The following is a 15,272-nucleotide window of genomic DNA, read 5'->3' as shown; positions in this document are numbered from 1 at the left end:
TAATATAAATGAAAGAGAGAATTTTAGTTTTAACACTTATGGTAGTAAAATAATTAGGTCAGCCAGCAATGTATAGGAGATGTTACTTTTTAAAAAATATACTTACCTGTAGACAACCAAGTAACATCATACACACACACACACACACATATACAAAAAATTATCTTTAAAATCTTAAAAATCCTGAGAATATTATTTCAATTTATTTTATGGTGGATGAAGGTCAAGTGTTAAATATTCCTTCATAGGTTTATAAAAATAAATCGGGCTGGGCATGTGGCATATGCATGTAACCCCAGTGACTAAAGAGGCTGAGGAAGGAGGGTCACAAATACAAGGCTTGCCACACTCAGCAACTTGGTGAGGTCCTCAACAATTTACTGAGACCCATTCAAACTAAAAAAAAAAAAAAAAAAAAATACATAAAGGCCTGGGAATGTAGCTCAGTGGCAAAGCACCCCTGGGTACAATACCCAGTACCAGAATAAAAATTAGAAAGAAGAAGAAGAAAAGGAGAAGGAAGAGGAGAAGGAGGAGGAGGAAGAGGAGGAGAAGGAGGAGGAGGAGGAGGAGGAGGAGGAGGAGGAGGAGGAGAAAAAATAATGCAAAAAATAGTGTTATGGGTTATTTTCATCAAATGCATTAACATGTATAACTGTATCTGAAACCACGTGAAAACATAGATACAGTGACAAACATGATAAATTTAAATTAATGGAAAAGAAATTTTAACAAATCAGATTGTCTTAATTTTTGAAACAAACACACAAACAAGGAATGGCTTAAATATTATCTGAAGGGCTGAGGGGGTAGAGTGCTTGCCTCACACATATATGGCCCTGGATTCATTCTGACCATCAAAAATCCTTTTGAAAATTAAAAAAAAATGTAGAGTTTACAAGATTTTAATGTGGGAGTGATGATGATAGTTAAATAACTAAATCTCTCACCATAAAGATCTGCATTGATAGGCTTTTTCTCCTTTCCATCCACTAAGAATAGCTATCATTTAATCCATATCTGATTTACAAAGATAGTTTCTGGAGCTGAATTAATCTACGTCATCAGAGAAAAGCAAGAATAAGCAATAGTAGAAGAATAGAAAATTGTGTATGATGTTACAACAGTAAAATTGAAAAGAAGAACATACATAATGATGTAAGTGAAGTTTAGAAATTGAACTGGCAACCTACGAAAAACATGTAAAATATGAGACATCATATATGTTCACCAAGAAAAATACTGTCCTATATGTTTAAATAGATTTAGTACGCTAAATAAAGAAAACAATAAAAATACTACTTTCTATTGTAAATAAGAAGAAAGTATTAAAAACATCTACTAAGAATATAGAGGGAGATTAAGTGTAGAAAATACTTAACCCAGGCAAACAATCAATAACAAAATTGTCTGGGAAGGAGAAGAAAAATCTATGATATAAAATGAAATTAAATAGAGCATAAATTTGTGGAAAACAATTAGAATAAAAGGTAAAATATTTTATGAAGGTAGAAAAGAGGTAATGACATATATGCCACATAAAATATAGAGCACTATCCAGTGATTAATATTTTTTTCACAAAGAAATTGTTAATAAAAAATAGAATACAAAAAAGAATTTATGAACTAAAACCAGATGAATCAATGAGTTTTTAACTTAAAAATCTGTTTAAAATGAAGCAAAATTCTGACTAGAGGCAATCTGCAAAATATGTCTATATATTCAAACAACAAAGATTTCTGACACAATCTTCAGTCTGTTGGTGAGGAGAAGCTCACTTAAAAAGAACAAATAAAAACCTGAATGATTTCCTATTTATTCTATTGTTGGGTGGATATTGACAAGACAAAATAAATAGTCAACACATTGATAAGTATTCTAAATCATTAAAAATACACAAAACTAAAGATTCTTATAACAGTTGAATGCTTGTCCACAAGAAATTAATAGCAAACAATGTTCAAATATGTGGAAATCATAAAATTTTCTTTCTTAAGAGACAAGATATGTGTTTCATACCATAAACAAGAACATGTTTACTGACTTTTGGTTAGATAGTAAAAATGACAGCATTCTAGATGTTAAGAAGGGTAAGTAGACTATTGTCAAAAGGAAGATTGTGGCTTGTCCATTTTGATTTCTGGATGCAATTCTGGATCATAAATTAATATAATATTTTCATTATTTGAAAAATGCTAACTAATGCAGTAAGAAAATATGATATTTGTATCAAGCAAATGAAAAACATTAAGAGAAATAAACGAGACACTATGTAAACTAGTACAAAAATTACATAAGTTTGGTGATCAGGAAATAAAAACACCTTGATAAGTATAAACTCAGTAAATATGACAAGATGTTCTAGAAAATGAAGTAAAAAAGAACATTGAATGAAATGATATTTCAAAAGAAAGAATAAAGGCATACGTTTAGAACAAACAATAACAAATTAAAATATTGCTTAAAACTCCATTTTTAATTATATTAAAATATTAAAAATTTTGTTTTTGAATGGGAAATAACATCATTGTAAATATATGGTCCAATATTGGAAAATTATACAATGTACTAAAAGATATTGAAGATTTGAAAAATTAAAGAACCATATTATAGTTCTGCATAATACACTTCATAAAACAAAAGTTTTCTGCCGAATGTCTTCTCTGATATAAGGGGGGTGACTCAAAATGGGATAGGGAGGAAGAGCATGAGAAGAAGACTACCACTAAATAGGGAAGAGAGGTGGGAGGGAAAAAGAGGGAGAAGGGGAGTTGCACGGAAGATGGAAGGAGAACCTCATCATTATACAGAATACATATATGATGTTGTAATGAGATTGGATACAAAGAAATGATGGGATAGGAGGGGAGGAGTAGGGGGGATAGGAAGGGCAGCAGAACAGAATAGATAATATGATTGATGTATGTACATTCCATGTATATTTTATATGCCAAAATACATTCTGCTGTCATGTATGACTAAAAAAAATAAAAGTAAAGAAAAAAGAAAAAAATACCCACCCAAAAAACAAAAGCCTTCTATAAATCAATACAGTCTTAATACATAATCTATTATATTTTTGGTTCTTATAAAATTTTTCTGATCCTGATGGGAGACTTCCATGTATGGCATTAAAATGAATTTGTAACTAAAATATTGATGTAAGATTGGACATATAGATTACTCAAATAGATTTGAACATTTGAAACTCTAAATATATAGATATTTATTTAGTGGTAAACTACATAATATTATTGATGAAAGAAATTATTTGAGGGACAACTTGTATGTTGCTAAAGAATTAAAGTTGTATTTTGGAAATTACTTCAAATAATAGACAAAAATACATTTTGGAAGGACTAAAATATAATGATAAAATAAATAACATGATAAAGCAGTATGCATATAATCATATCATGGCAGAAGGCTTTCACATCATGACCTGCAAGTCATGTTAAACACTTAATAGATTTCATTACATAAAATTTAAGACATTTTTTATGGCAAAAAATATTACAAGTGAAAGATGAATTAGGAGAAATTATTTGAAAAAAATCAGGCTTCTTTTGAAATGAGCTATTAAAACAAAGAGCTTGAATGGAATAATGATCAGGCTATACAGACAGGCTTTTCAAACTTGAAGAATTAATGTGGCCACAAAAATATAGACATCATTATGCTAACTTGCAATTTAACAAATGCGAAATGTTTAAATTGAGATGTCAGCTTTTCATATCAGATAGACAAAAATAATTTTTAATTATAATATCTGATGCTAGTAATATATGGAGGAAAAGAATCCCTCATACTGTAGTTGTGGGGAGTAAATTTGTACACACAAAAGATTGTATAAATATACAATGCAATTTGGCAATATTTATTGAAAGACTTTACAAAATATCTGTGCCCTTTGATTCAGCAATACCACATTTCAGAATTTACTTTCAGGAAATAAGACACATACAGAGGCATGTGAACAGGAGCGATTTCTCAGCTCCCCAAAAGGCTGCTCAATTCTTGGAGATAGTTTGAAAATAATATGGCTATGATTTATGACAGTATGCATATGGGGACTCAAGAAAAAGGTTGAATAAGTAAAACCTTAAACCCATTCCAAGGTATCTGAGCAACAAAGGAAAAGGGAATTTGAGACTAGATGGGTTTGTGGGGCTGATGATGCCAAGAATCCTGTGAAACTCAAGGTAAAAACCACAGTACCTAAAAAAGTCTCCTTTGCTTGCCACAATTCCACCTGGGCTTTATTCCTGGGGATAAAGATAAGTTTCCCTTTAAGCCCCATGGCTCTTGATCCATGACTCTGGCACCATAATCCCTGTTCTTGTCCGTGCTTTCCCTGTGGTACTTGGGAGCAGTTCACTCTTTCCCCACAGCATCAAGACAACAGGTGCCATCATCTCAAATCCAGGTGCCATCATCACAATTCCAGGTGCCATCCTAATGATATGCAGCTTTTGAAGTTCACATCCAAAGGAAAGTGATGTAACTACCATCATGAACTATTGCAGAGTAGACTACTGAGGCATGCATAGACTGCTGGCATTAAAAACCTCTGAAGAAATCACATGAAGGCTACACTTTGAGATTACCTATTATTAAAACCAAATTGCCTTCCCAACTGATACATAAATTACATCTAAATGAAAAATAAAAGCTTTTTCTAGAAAAGCTACTTCATAAAATAGGAAGAGGTGACTGTAACACCAGATGCACAGATATCAACAAAGGGACACAAACACACATTAAAAAAAAAATTGAAAAGTGGGGAAGAATGATACCCTACAAAGGAGCACAATGATTCTCCAGAAATAGATCCCAATTCGAAGGAAGTCCATAAAATGACTGAAAAATTCAAAATACTGATCCCAAAGAAATTCATGAAATGCAAGAGAATATAGATAGAAAATACAAGAAATGAGAAAAGAAAAGATGATTGAGAAATTCAATACAGATAGAGATCATAAAAGAAATCAATTAGAAATCTTGGACCTGAAAACTTCAGTGAAATTAGAAAAATAATTAAGAACTTCAACAACAAACAAGCACAGGAAAGCGTTTTTCTTTCTTTCTTTTTTTTTTTAAATTTTTTGAATAATGACCAATGACAAAAATATAGAGAAATGTGAGAAATTTATAATAGATAGCTACATTTAAATCAGCCACCATAAGAGCTTAACTTTTGAATGCCCACTATTATGAAAATATTATAAAAATAGAACGTTTTTTTTTTCTTCCTCGTGGCCTTTAATGCATGCATTTAAAAAAAGTTTTTTGATAAGATCTTAAAGGCTGGGCTGGGGATGTGGCTCAAGCGGTAGCGCGCTCGCCTGGCATGCGTGCGGCCCGGGTTCGATCCTCAGCACCACATACCAACTAAGATGTTGTGTCCGCCGGAAACTAAAAATAAATAAATAAATATTTTAAAAAAAAAAGATCTTAAAGGCTATGAGAGAAAAAAAATCAAATTATATAGAGGGGAAAACCAATTTGTATCTCAACTGATTTCTCAACCCAGACCGTCAAAGCCAGGAGGTCCTGAAATAATATATTTCAAGCTCTGAAAAAAAAAAAAAAAAAAGGATGGCAACCAAGAATTTTATATCCAGCAAAATTAAGTTTCAGGTTTGAAGATGAAATTCACAAGAATGCCTACATTACAGAGCATTCTCAACAAACTATTCCATGAGGATGAATTAAAAACTAGCAAAGGGAGGATCTACACTGAAGATATATTCAACCAAATGAGAAACTAAGACAAAAAAAAAAAACAGAAATAAATCAAAATGACAGGGAATACAAATCATATCTCAATAGTAACCTTGAATGTTAATGGCCTAAACTCATCAATCAAAAGACCCAGACTGGCAGATTGGATTACAAAGCAAGACACAACAATATTCTGTCTTCGAAAGACTCACCTCATGGACAAAGACATCCACAGGCTGAAGGTGAAAGGAGGGAAAAAACTTATCACTCATATGGATTGCATAAACAAGCAGAGGTTTCCATTCTCATTTCAGATAAAGTAGACTTCAAACCAAAGTTATTTAGAAGAGACAAAGAAGGACATTTCATACTTCTTAAGGAAAGTATATATAAACAAGACATAACAATTATAAATATTTATGCCTCAAACAATGGAGTATCTATGTACATCAATTAAACCCTTCTAAATTTTAAGAGTCAAATAGACCACAATACACTAATACTGGGTGACTTTAACACACCTCTCTCACTACTGAACAGATCTTCCAAACAAAAACTAAATAAAGAAACTATAGAACTATATAATAAAAGCAATAATTTAGACTTAATAGACATATATAGAATATTTCATCCATCAATGAACAAATATACTTTCTTCTCAGCTGGTTCCTTCTCTAAAATAGACCATATCTTATGCCACAAAGCAACTCTTTTTTAAAATTGGTTTTATAAATACATGACATCAGATTGCATCACAATTTTTATCACACATATAGAACAATTTTTCATACCTCTATTTGTATATAAAATATGTTCATATCAATCATGTCTTCATACATGTACTTTGGATAATGATGTCTATCACATTCCAAAATCCTTGCTAATCCCCTGCTTCCTCCCTTTCCCTCACACCCCTCTTCCCTATCTGGAATTCATCTATTCCTCCCATGTTCCCTCTTTCTACCCCACTGTGAGTCAGCTTCCATATCAGAGAAACCATATGGCATTTGTTTTTTGGGGATTGGCTAATTTCACTTAGCATTATCTTCTCCAATGCCATCCATTTACCTTCAAATGCCATGATTTTATTCTCTTTCACTGCTGAGTGAAATTCCATTCTATATATATATATATATACCACATTTTTTAATCCATTCATCCACTGAAGGGCATCCAGATTGGCTCCACAGTTTAGCTATTGTGAATTGTGCTGCTATAAACATTGATGTGGCTGTGTCTCTGTAGTATGCTGTTTTTAATTTCTTTGGGTATATTCCAAGGCGATAGCTGGTTCAAATAGTGGTTCCATTCCCAGATTTCCAAGGAATCTCCATACTGATTCCATATTGGCTGCACCAATTTGCAATTCCACCAGCAATGTATGAGTGTGTCTTTTCCCCCACATCCTCACCAACACTTATTGTTGTTTGTCTTCATAATAGCTGCCATTCTTACTGGAGTGAGATTGTGTCTTAGAGTAGTTTTGATTTGCATTTCTCTAATTGCTAGAGATGATGAACATTTTTTCATGTATTTGTTGATTGATTGAATATCCTCTTCTGAGAAGTGTCTGTTCATGTCCTTGGCCCATTTATTGAGTGGGTTATGCATTTTTTATGTTTAGCTTTTTGAATTCTTTATATACCCTGGAGATTAGTGCTCTATCTGACATGTGAGGGGTAAAAATTGGTTCCCAAGATGTAGGCTCTCTATTCACCTCGTGGATTGTTTCTTATTCTGAGAAGAAACTTTTTAGTTTGAGTCCATTCCATTTATTGATTCTTGGTTTTAATTCTTGTGCTATAGGAGTCCTATTAAGGAAGTTGGGTTCTAATCCCACATGATGGAGATTAGGGCCTACTTTTTCTTCTATTAGATGCAGGCTCTCTGGTTGTATTCCTAAGTCCTGGATCCATTTTGAATTGAGTTTTGTGCATGGCGAGAGATAGAGGTTTAATTTCATTTTGGTTGAATATGGATTTCCAATTTTCCCAGCACCATTTGTTGAAGAGGCTGTCTTTTTTTCCAATGAATATTCTTGGCACCTTTGTCTAATATAAGATAATTGTAGTTTTGTGGGTTAGTCTCTGTATCCTCTATTCTGTATCATTATTATTGTATGTGATTACATGACCAATATGATTCTGCAACATATGCACTCAGAAAAATGAGAAATTATTTTCCATCTATGTATGATATATCAGTCTTATATGCACTCTACTGTCATATATAATTAATTAAAACAATTTTTAAAAATTAAAAATAAATAAAAAGGGATGGGAGCTGGGTCCAGTGGTGCACGCCTATAGTCCCATTGGCTCAGGAGGTTGAGGCAGGAGGATCACGAGTTCAAAGCCAGCCTCAGCAAAAGTGAGGTCTCAACTCAATGAGACCCTGTCTCTAAATAAAATACAACATAGGACTGGGGATGTGGCTCAGTGGTCAAATGCTCCTGAGTTCAAACTGTAGTAACACCCCCCAATTTTTTTTTTTTTTTTTTACAAAAGGATGGAGAAGTAGCTCAGTGGTAGAGTGCCACAAATATATATATATATATATATATATATATATATATATATATATAGAGAGAGAGAGAGAGAGAGAGAGAGAGAGAGAGAGAGCATGCCTTTATTTTATTTTATTTAATTATTTTTATGTGGCACTGAGGATAGAATCCAGTGCCTTACACATGCTAGAAAAGCACTCTGCCCCTAAGCTACAGCCAGAGCCCAGTGCACACATTCTGAATTGAGCATTTTTTTTTCCAGGTAGAGAGCATCAGTGACCAATACTTTGCTTAAACCTCTAATTTTCTCATTTTAAACTAATATCTCCCCCATTCACCTGGCAATGTTACATGTAGGAAATTTTTATTTGCTGGGCCTTCATTGATTGTCTAGAACATGAATCACATCCTTACACCCCACTGCAAGGAAGGCTGGAAAATGCTTAGCTCTGAGTACTAAAAGCAAATGAACAAATTTGTTATCAGTTGGAAATCTCTACCCCAGTATGCCCTTCCAATTACCTAATAGATTATTACCTGTTTTCTCACATGAAAACCACTACAGCCTCTGATCAAAGAGACAACCTAAAGTTCTACTAAGCCAGTGTATCCAATTAAAATCCAAGATCCTCAGATATATGTTTTCTTCATCATACTTTTTTTTATTAATTGTTCAAAACATTACAGAATTCATGATATATCATCTTTCATACATATGACTCAATTGGGTTTTGAACTCCCATTTTTACCCCAAATACAGATTGCAGAATCACAACTGTTACACACTCACATTTTTACATAATGGCATATTAGTGACTGTTGTATTCTGCTACCTTTCCTATCCCCTACTATCCCCCTCCCCTCCCCTCCCCTCCCATCTTCCCTCTGTACCTCCTCTGCTGTTGTTCAATTCTCTCCCCTTTTTTCTCTCCCCCTTGCCCCTCATAACCTCTTATAATTTTGTGTATCATTGAAGGTCTCCTACCATTTCCATATGCTTTCCATCATACTTTTAGAATGCATTTAATCCAAGGACAAAAGGATGAGAAGACAAGTTGTCAATTTACTTATTGACCTCCACACCCAATACACAAAGGTTGAACAAGGATAGGAAAGGCACTCATAACTAATAAATTCTCTCATTTATAAATAATGGAAGACTTGGGGAACATGGAGTAATCACTGATCTATAATAACTTTGAAAATATGTCCGATTGGCATTAAGTATCCTCTCCCTAGATGATAGTAGCTTACTGGAGGAAATGGATTCTCCTCTACTGATTCTCTTTTGTGTTCCCCAATTCTACCCACTGGGGAATTCAACCTTGTCAGTCAGCAAGGGAATTGGGAGAATAGGCCAGTACATTTAATCTGATCTTTGCCATAGGGCTGAACTTGTTGGATTTTGTTTGCTCAAAGCTGCACTGAGTTTCATTCCCTATAATGTGACTTCTATAAACTTACAAACTTATGAATATCCAAATATCTGAGATTTATTTTGTTCTTTTCATTTCTGCTTGAAAACTGCCCATCCTTGACTGCTTCATCTCTTTCTAATAATATCTCATTAAAGGCAGGATATAAGAAGCTATTGAAAATCTGTCTTTTTCTAACCACTTTCTCTGGAACTACAAGTTCAATAGGCATTTAATTAGCTGGGCACAGTGGCGCATGCCTATAATCCCAGCTACTTGGGAGGACAAGGCAGCAGGATTGCAAGTTCAAAGCCAGCCTCAGCAACTTAGCAAAGCACTTAGCAACTCAGAAAGATCCTGCCTCTAAATAAAATACAAAAATGGGCTGGGGGTGTGGCCCAATGATTTAGTGCCCCTGGTTCAACCCCTGGTATGCCCACTACAAATTAGACATTTAATCCTCTATATTGTGTCTTCATCTTTCTTCTCCTGTCAATAGCATTTAACAGAGCTGTAACCTATCACCAAAATACATTCTTCCCTTTGGTCAAATACAGTGTCCACTCTCTATTTTTTCTCTTTCTCAGTCTTCTCTACTATAAGTGCTGCATGAACTTCAAATGTGGGTATTACCAAGTGGTCTGTTCCTAGAACTCATCTTTTATCTAGACTCCATGGGAGCATTCATCAATTTTCATAGCTTTAAATAATGTTTAGAGAAGGATAAATTTTCATATTTGTTTACACCATTTCCCTTGACACAATTTTATTTTAAAAATATTGGTGTGTATGTATAAATGTATATGTATATAAATTTATATTTACACGTGTGTGTGTATATATATATGTGTGTGTATATGTGTGTGTATATATATGTGTGTGTAGACACACACATATATATACACACGTGTAAATACACACATAACCTATATCTGTGTAAAAATCATATGTGTGCATTTGTTTTATCCAGTCTTCTTTCCCTTAAAATGTAAGCTCAATGACAATAATGATGGATGTATCAAATGTTATATTCCTAGATATTTTCTTGTTTGTTATAAGAATAAAATATATATCTGTTGATTGAATGATTGCTGCAATACACATTCATGAATTTTATCTTAATATTTAAGTTCTAAAATAATACTTTCTAGTGCAGACATGTATAGTATGAAAATCTATCAGATTAATTAGAGCAACATATTTCTCTTTTCTAGATCCCAATGCTCTGGCTGGCCAGACTGGCCCTGACCATGCTCTCATTGGAGGGATAGTGGCTGTAGTTGTATTTGTCACACTCTGCTCTATATTTCTGCTTGGCCGATATCTGGCAAGACATAAAGGTAGGTTTTACTGAAATTTAAAATAAAGTACTCAAGTTTTATGAAAAATAAATTATAAACAGTAGCTTCATTTGAAAATATATGATTGTTTATGATTTCTATGTGTTTATGTTGGTGTGGAGAAGGAGAGAGAGGAAGATGGAGAGCAGGAAATTTAAATATTGAATTATTTCAGGAAATTAGTGATAATGATCATGTTAAATACGTCAGCATTCATTCTGGTAACTCTACTTTAAAGCAAAGTGTATCAATAGTATGCTTCTTCATCCATTGCAAAAATTCACATGTTATCCTCCCTAATATGACTGCATGTCTTTCCATATAGTTAAAAAAAATCCACCAAATACCTATATTTGGATTTTGTCCTAGAGAAAAATAACAAATTTATTTTTTTCTTTTTTTCCCTGGATTAGTGGTTTATTCTGTGAGCATTGGCCATTGGCTAAGTGTTATTTCACAAAGTCAACTTGATTCTAAGTTGAGTAAAAACTGACTCAGAAAAAAATAAGAATAATAATAAGAAGAAGAAATCTTGGAATTCATCTCTGGGATTTATAGATCAAATCCAACTATAAGTAAACGTTTGATATTTGTGTTTAGAAGTTTATGGAAACATAAGTAAACATATTAGTGAGGAATATATGTGATGTTTTTCAATGGCCTGGGTAGCGTATAATTGACAGAGCTTAACTTTTAAATAGATTTACTAAAATGAATGTTGACATATTTGACATGATCATTAACCACCTCTTAACAAAGGATCCTGATTGCTACCACTGCATTTGCTTATGTGATCTTTATCAATCATTAAAGAGCAGCTTCACCACCAACACACACTAGAAAACTGAAAAAAGGGTGAATTGTGTGGCTTACATCTCAGAATATATTCTGACATATAAGAGATTTAACATAAAGTTCTTTCCTTAAATGAATACAGCTTTATTGCTAGCTGTTTTACTAGGCTCACAGAGCTAACATAGTTTTCTTCCAATATCCACAGGAACATATTTAACAAACGAAGCTAAAGGAGCTGAAGATGCACCAGATGCTGACACAGCCATTATCAATGCTGAAGGCAGCCAAGTCAATGCCGAAGAGAAAAAAGAGTATTTCATTTAAAATTCAGGCCACGATTCTGAGTTTTACTTACCAGGCTGGCTGCTGAAGAAAACTGGCTATCATCTTTCAGAAATCATTACTACCATCTTCTGCTATTTTTATTAACTTCCATACTGTACTGCTATCAGTAGCCAGTGCATACCAACAATCAGCTGTCGAAAGCATCATTCTTTAATTACTGTACCATCCATAATGCAGGACATTTCTTACTGCCTAAATTTCACACCATTGCTCTTTTAACATACAGTGCTTGAATATACAGCCTTAACAATGTTAATTATCTCCTTGAATCATGATATTGAGTTGTTTTTATACATTGAAAAAAAATGTATGCAGAGCCCCTCCCCATTTCTTTTTTTCTTTAAGTCATAGACTTTATTGGTTTCACACTGGACAGCTTTCACAAGTAACAAGATTAGGTAAAGACCTAATGTGCTTAAGTTTAATTGAAGATTAGAGGTTTACAAACAATGTTTTCTACCTGTCTATCTTCAAAGACAACATGTTTTTGAAACATATGCCCTAGAAAACACAAACTGAGAACAAACACTGTAGCATAGTTTCTGGAATGTTTGAGATTATACTAGAAATGCTGTATCAATTTGCTATTTTAAAAATGTAGTATTTGATACAGGAGTCATGTATATGGATTGCAATCATGACATCTTACATAATTACATAGATTCTACCATTAGGTTATGGTAGCTTCATTTACCCATAAATTGTTCCAAACATTTAACTGCTTTGAGAATCACAAAGATTTCATTCATTTCTCAATTTGATTCTATAATTTATTTGCTCCATAAGGACTCACCTGCCTAAACAAAATTGAAGTATCCTTAGGGCACAATTTTGAGACATTTTAGTATCTGTATATAGTGCATATAATAAATCCAATTAAACATTATTTGATACATATTTAACTTTTTTGGCTGTAGGTAATTCAGTCATAAGTAAGCATTTTCTAACGTCCATTATATCCCTTTAGATATTACTTAAACCAATATTATAAGTAGATAACATGTATTAGTATTTTTGTCTGTATGTCCTAGCACTGTTCAATGACAAAATTTTCTAGTTCTTGTTAATTTTTATTTGTTATACAATGGAAGCACAATGTTATAAGGAAAGGTAATTTTAAGCTAACAACCAGTGCACAGCCTCAGGTTTTAAATTACAACCACAGTTGAATAATAACCTAAAAATAAACTCTTAGTTTGCTAAAAATTTAAAATTTTAATTTGGCAGTTCTAGAGCTGCTTACCTATGTTGGTTTGCCAAAAAGAAGTGTTTAAGATATGTTTTCTGTATAAATGAACTAATTCTTTATATTAAATTCCTGTCTATGCATTTTGTGAGGTACAAACTTATAAAACAGTGAGTAATGGAGAATTTCTGCCATGCTTTCAACTCCAAGGTGAAAGTCTCTTTCTCTGGATTATTTTGAAAATTTGATGTATTTAACAATTATGAAATGCTGTTTTCTTAAATATAATGCAGAGTCAATCTAAAGTCATTATTTCTTCTAGTAAAATAAAATATTGCTAGAATAGTTCTCATTAAATTTATTATATGCTAAAGAATAAAAATCCAGTTAGATAAAAAAATATTTTCCCATTTCCAAGCATTGCACCTTTAAGAAGAAAACAATATGACGATATGGTAGCTACACTCGTGATGTCTGACAGCATGATGGCCTAGGGTTTTATGATAATATCTTGGAATTTATTTTTGAGGAATGAGAATGGTTGAGTACAACATCATGTATTAATATTGAATGAAAGACAAGGGTGCTGTATCGTAGATTATTTATCAAAAAAGTATAAAATCTTTTAAGGACAATGTTAGAATTTTATTTTTTTTCTTTTGATTGTTGAAGCATTTATCTTGTTGATTTCTTAAAAAAGACAAAGGACGATGTCAGTCAAGCAGCACTTTTTCAAAATATACAGAACATAAATAATATGATGTGGTTGAGTGTTAACATAATAAATCATATACAGTATGACATTTTAAGGAAATAAGTCTGCATTGATGTGATTGCATGCTTGTTTTTACAGTTCACTCCATACCATCTGTGGAAAAATGCAATAATATGTTAATATAGTATGGTAGTTTGAGAGAATCAGGTAGGTGCTACTAGACACATTGAAACTAGAATAGGTTTATAAACTGTTCATACCTTTCAATGCATAATCTTTAGAAAGACTCCACAAAACAAAATTCATCTTGTTAGTACAAAGTGGAAAGGTTCTTACTGCAGAAGTAAGTTGTATAAACTGCATCATCAATTACTATTTAAAGCCTAATTTCAGGATGCACTTACAAAATTGCTACTCTTCATTGAGGCTGTATTCACATCCCTTTCATTTCATCTATATTCTACTTGGCTCCAACTGCTAAATTGTTGCCTAAATAACTCAATCATTATTTATAGCACTATAAAATTAGAAATCCAAAATTGGTTGCATTTCAGATTTTTGACTCCTTTAACCCTTTAGAGTAATACATAATCACATTGGAGCTCTTGAAAACTAACTAGTAGATTGATATTTGTAGCTCTAATTAAATGTTTTCCAGTTAAATAGAGTTCAATTTGAACTAAATATCATTTTCTGTGACTGGAAAAAGAATTAGCAATGGAGTTATATTTTCTTATCTTTAAAAATTATTTACTTTTCACTAAAAAGGAATGAATTATAAAAATTCTTCTCATTTTCATTCCAACAAGTCAGAAAAATGATGAGATTTCTAAATGGGACCATGTCTACTGCAAATTCTGATGTGCATACTTGTATGCGCAAGCAGCCACTTTCTGTCTCTACCAAGTGAGCACAGTGGCTAGGGGACTCAATGAAAGGCTTGTGCACACACATAAACACACACACACACACACCCCTAGAAGCATATGGAGCATTATTCTTTACCAAAAGTAGCTACTCTCTGCCAGTGTACTGTTTACAGTGTAAATTGATTGTCCTCCATCAGAAAAAAAAAAAATACAACAAAAAAATCTTAACAGCATTCTTCTTTTCCTCTTTTCCATTTTTGAGTGTCTTAGGTAGAACGATGATCATACATAATTAAGAAAAAAGAAGTCCATGAGTGCAAGAATAAATACAGAGAGCATGAGCAGAGGGCTAATGATAGTGATCATGTGTGTGTTT

General features: G+C 32.8%; 1 protein-coding gene across 1 annotated transcript in view; it reads left to right on the top strand.

The window, feature by feature from the left end:
• The window catches only part of Cadm2 (cell adhesion molecule 2), a 1,008,689-nt gene extending 994,574 nt beyond the window's left edge, over window positions 1–14,115 (top strand). Inside the window, exons 9-10 of the mRNA XM_026393992.2 lie at window positions 10,861–10,986; window positions 11,987–14,115. Coding sequence (XP_026249777.1) covers window positions 10,861–10,986; window positions 11,987–12,105 — 245 coding nt within the window. The 3' untranslated portion in view covers window positions 12,106–14,115. The remainder of the gene's footprint in view (window positions 1–10,860; window positions 10,987–11,986) is intronic.
• Window positions 14,116–15,272: the final 1,157 nt, after the last annotated feature.

The sequence above is a fragment of the Urocitellus parryii genome, chromosome 2 (assembly GCF_045843805.1).
Source record: "Urocitellus parryii isolate mUroPar1 chromosome 2, mUroPar1.hap1, whole genome shotgun sequence".
NCBI lineage: Eukaryota > Metazoa > Chordata > Mammalia > Rodentia > Sciuridae > Urocitellus > Urocitellus parryii.
The sequence above is the reverse complement of the archived record's forward strand: the minus strand, read 5'-3'. Positions and strand labels throughout refer to the sequence as shown.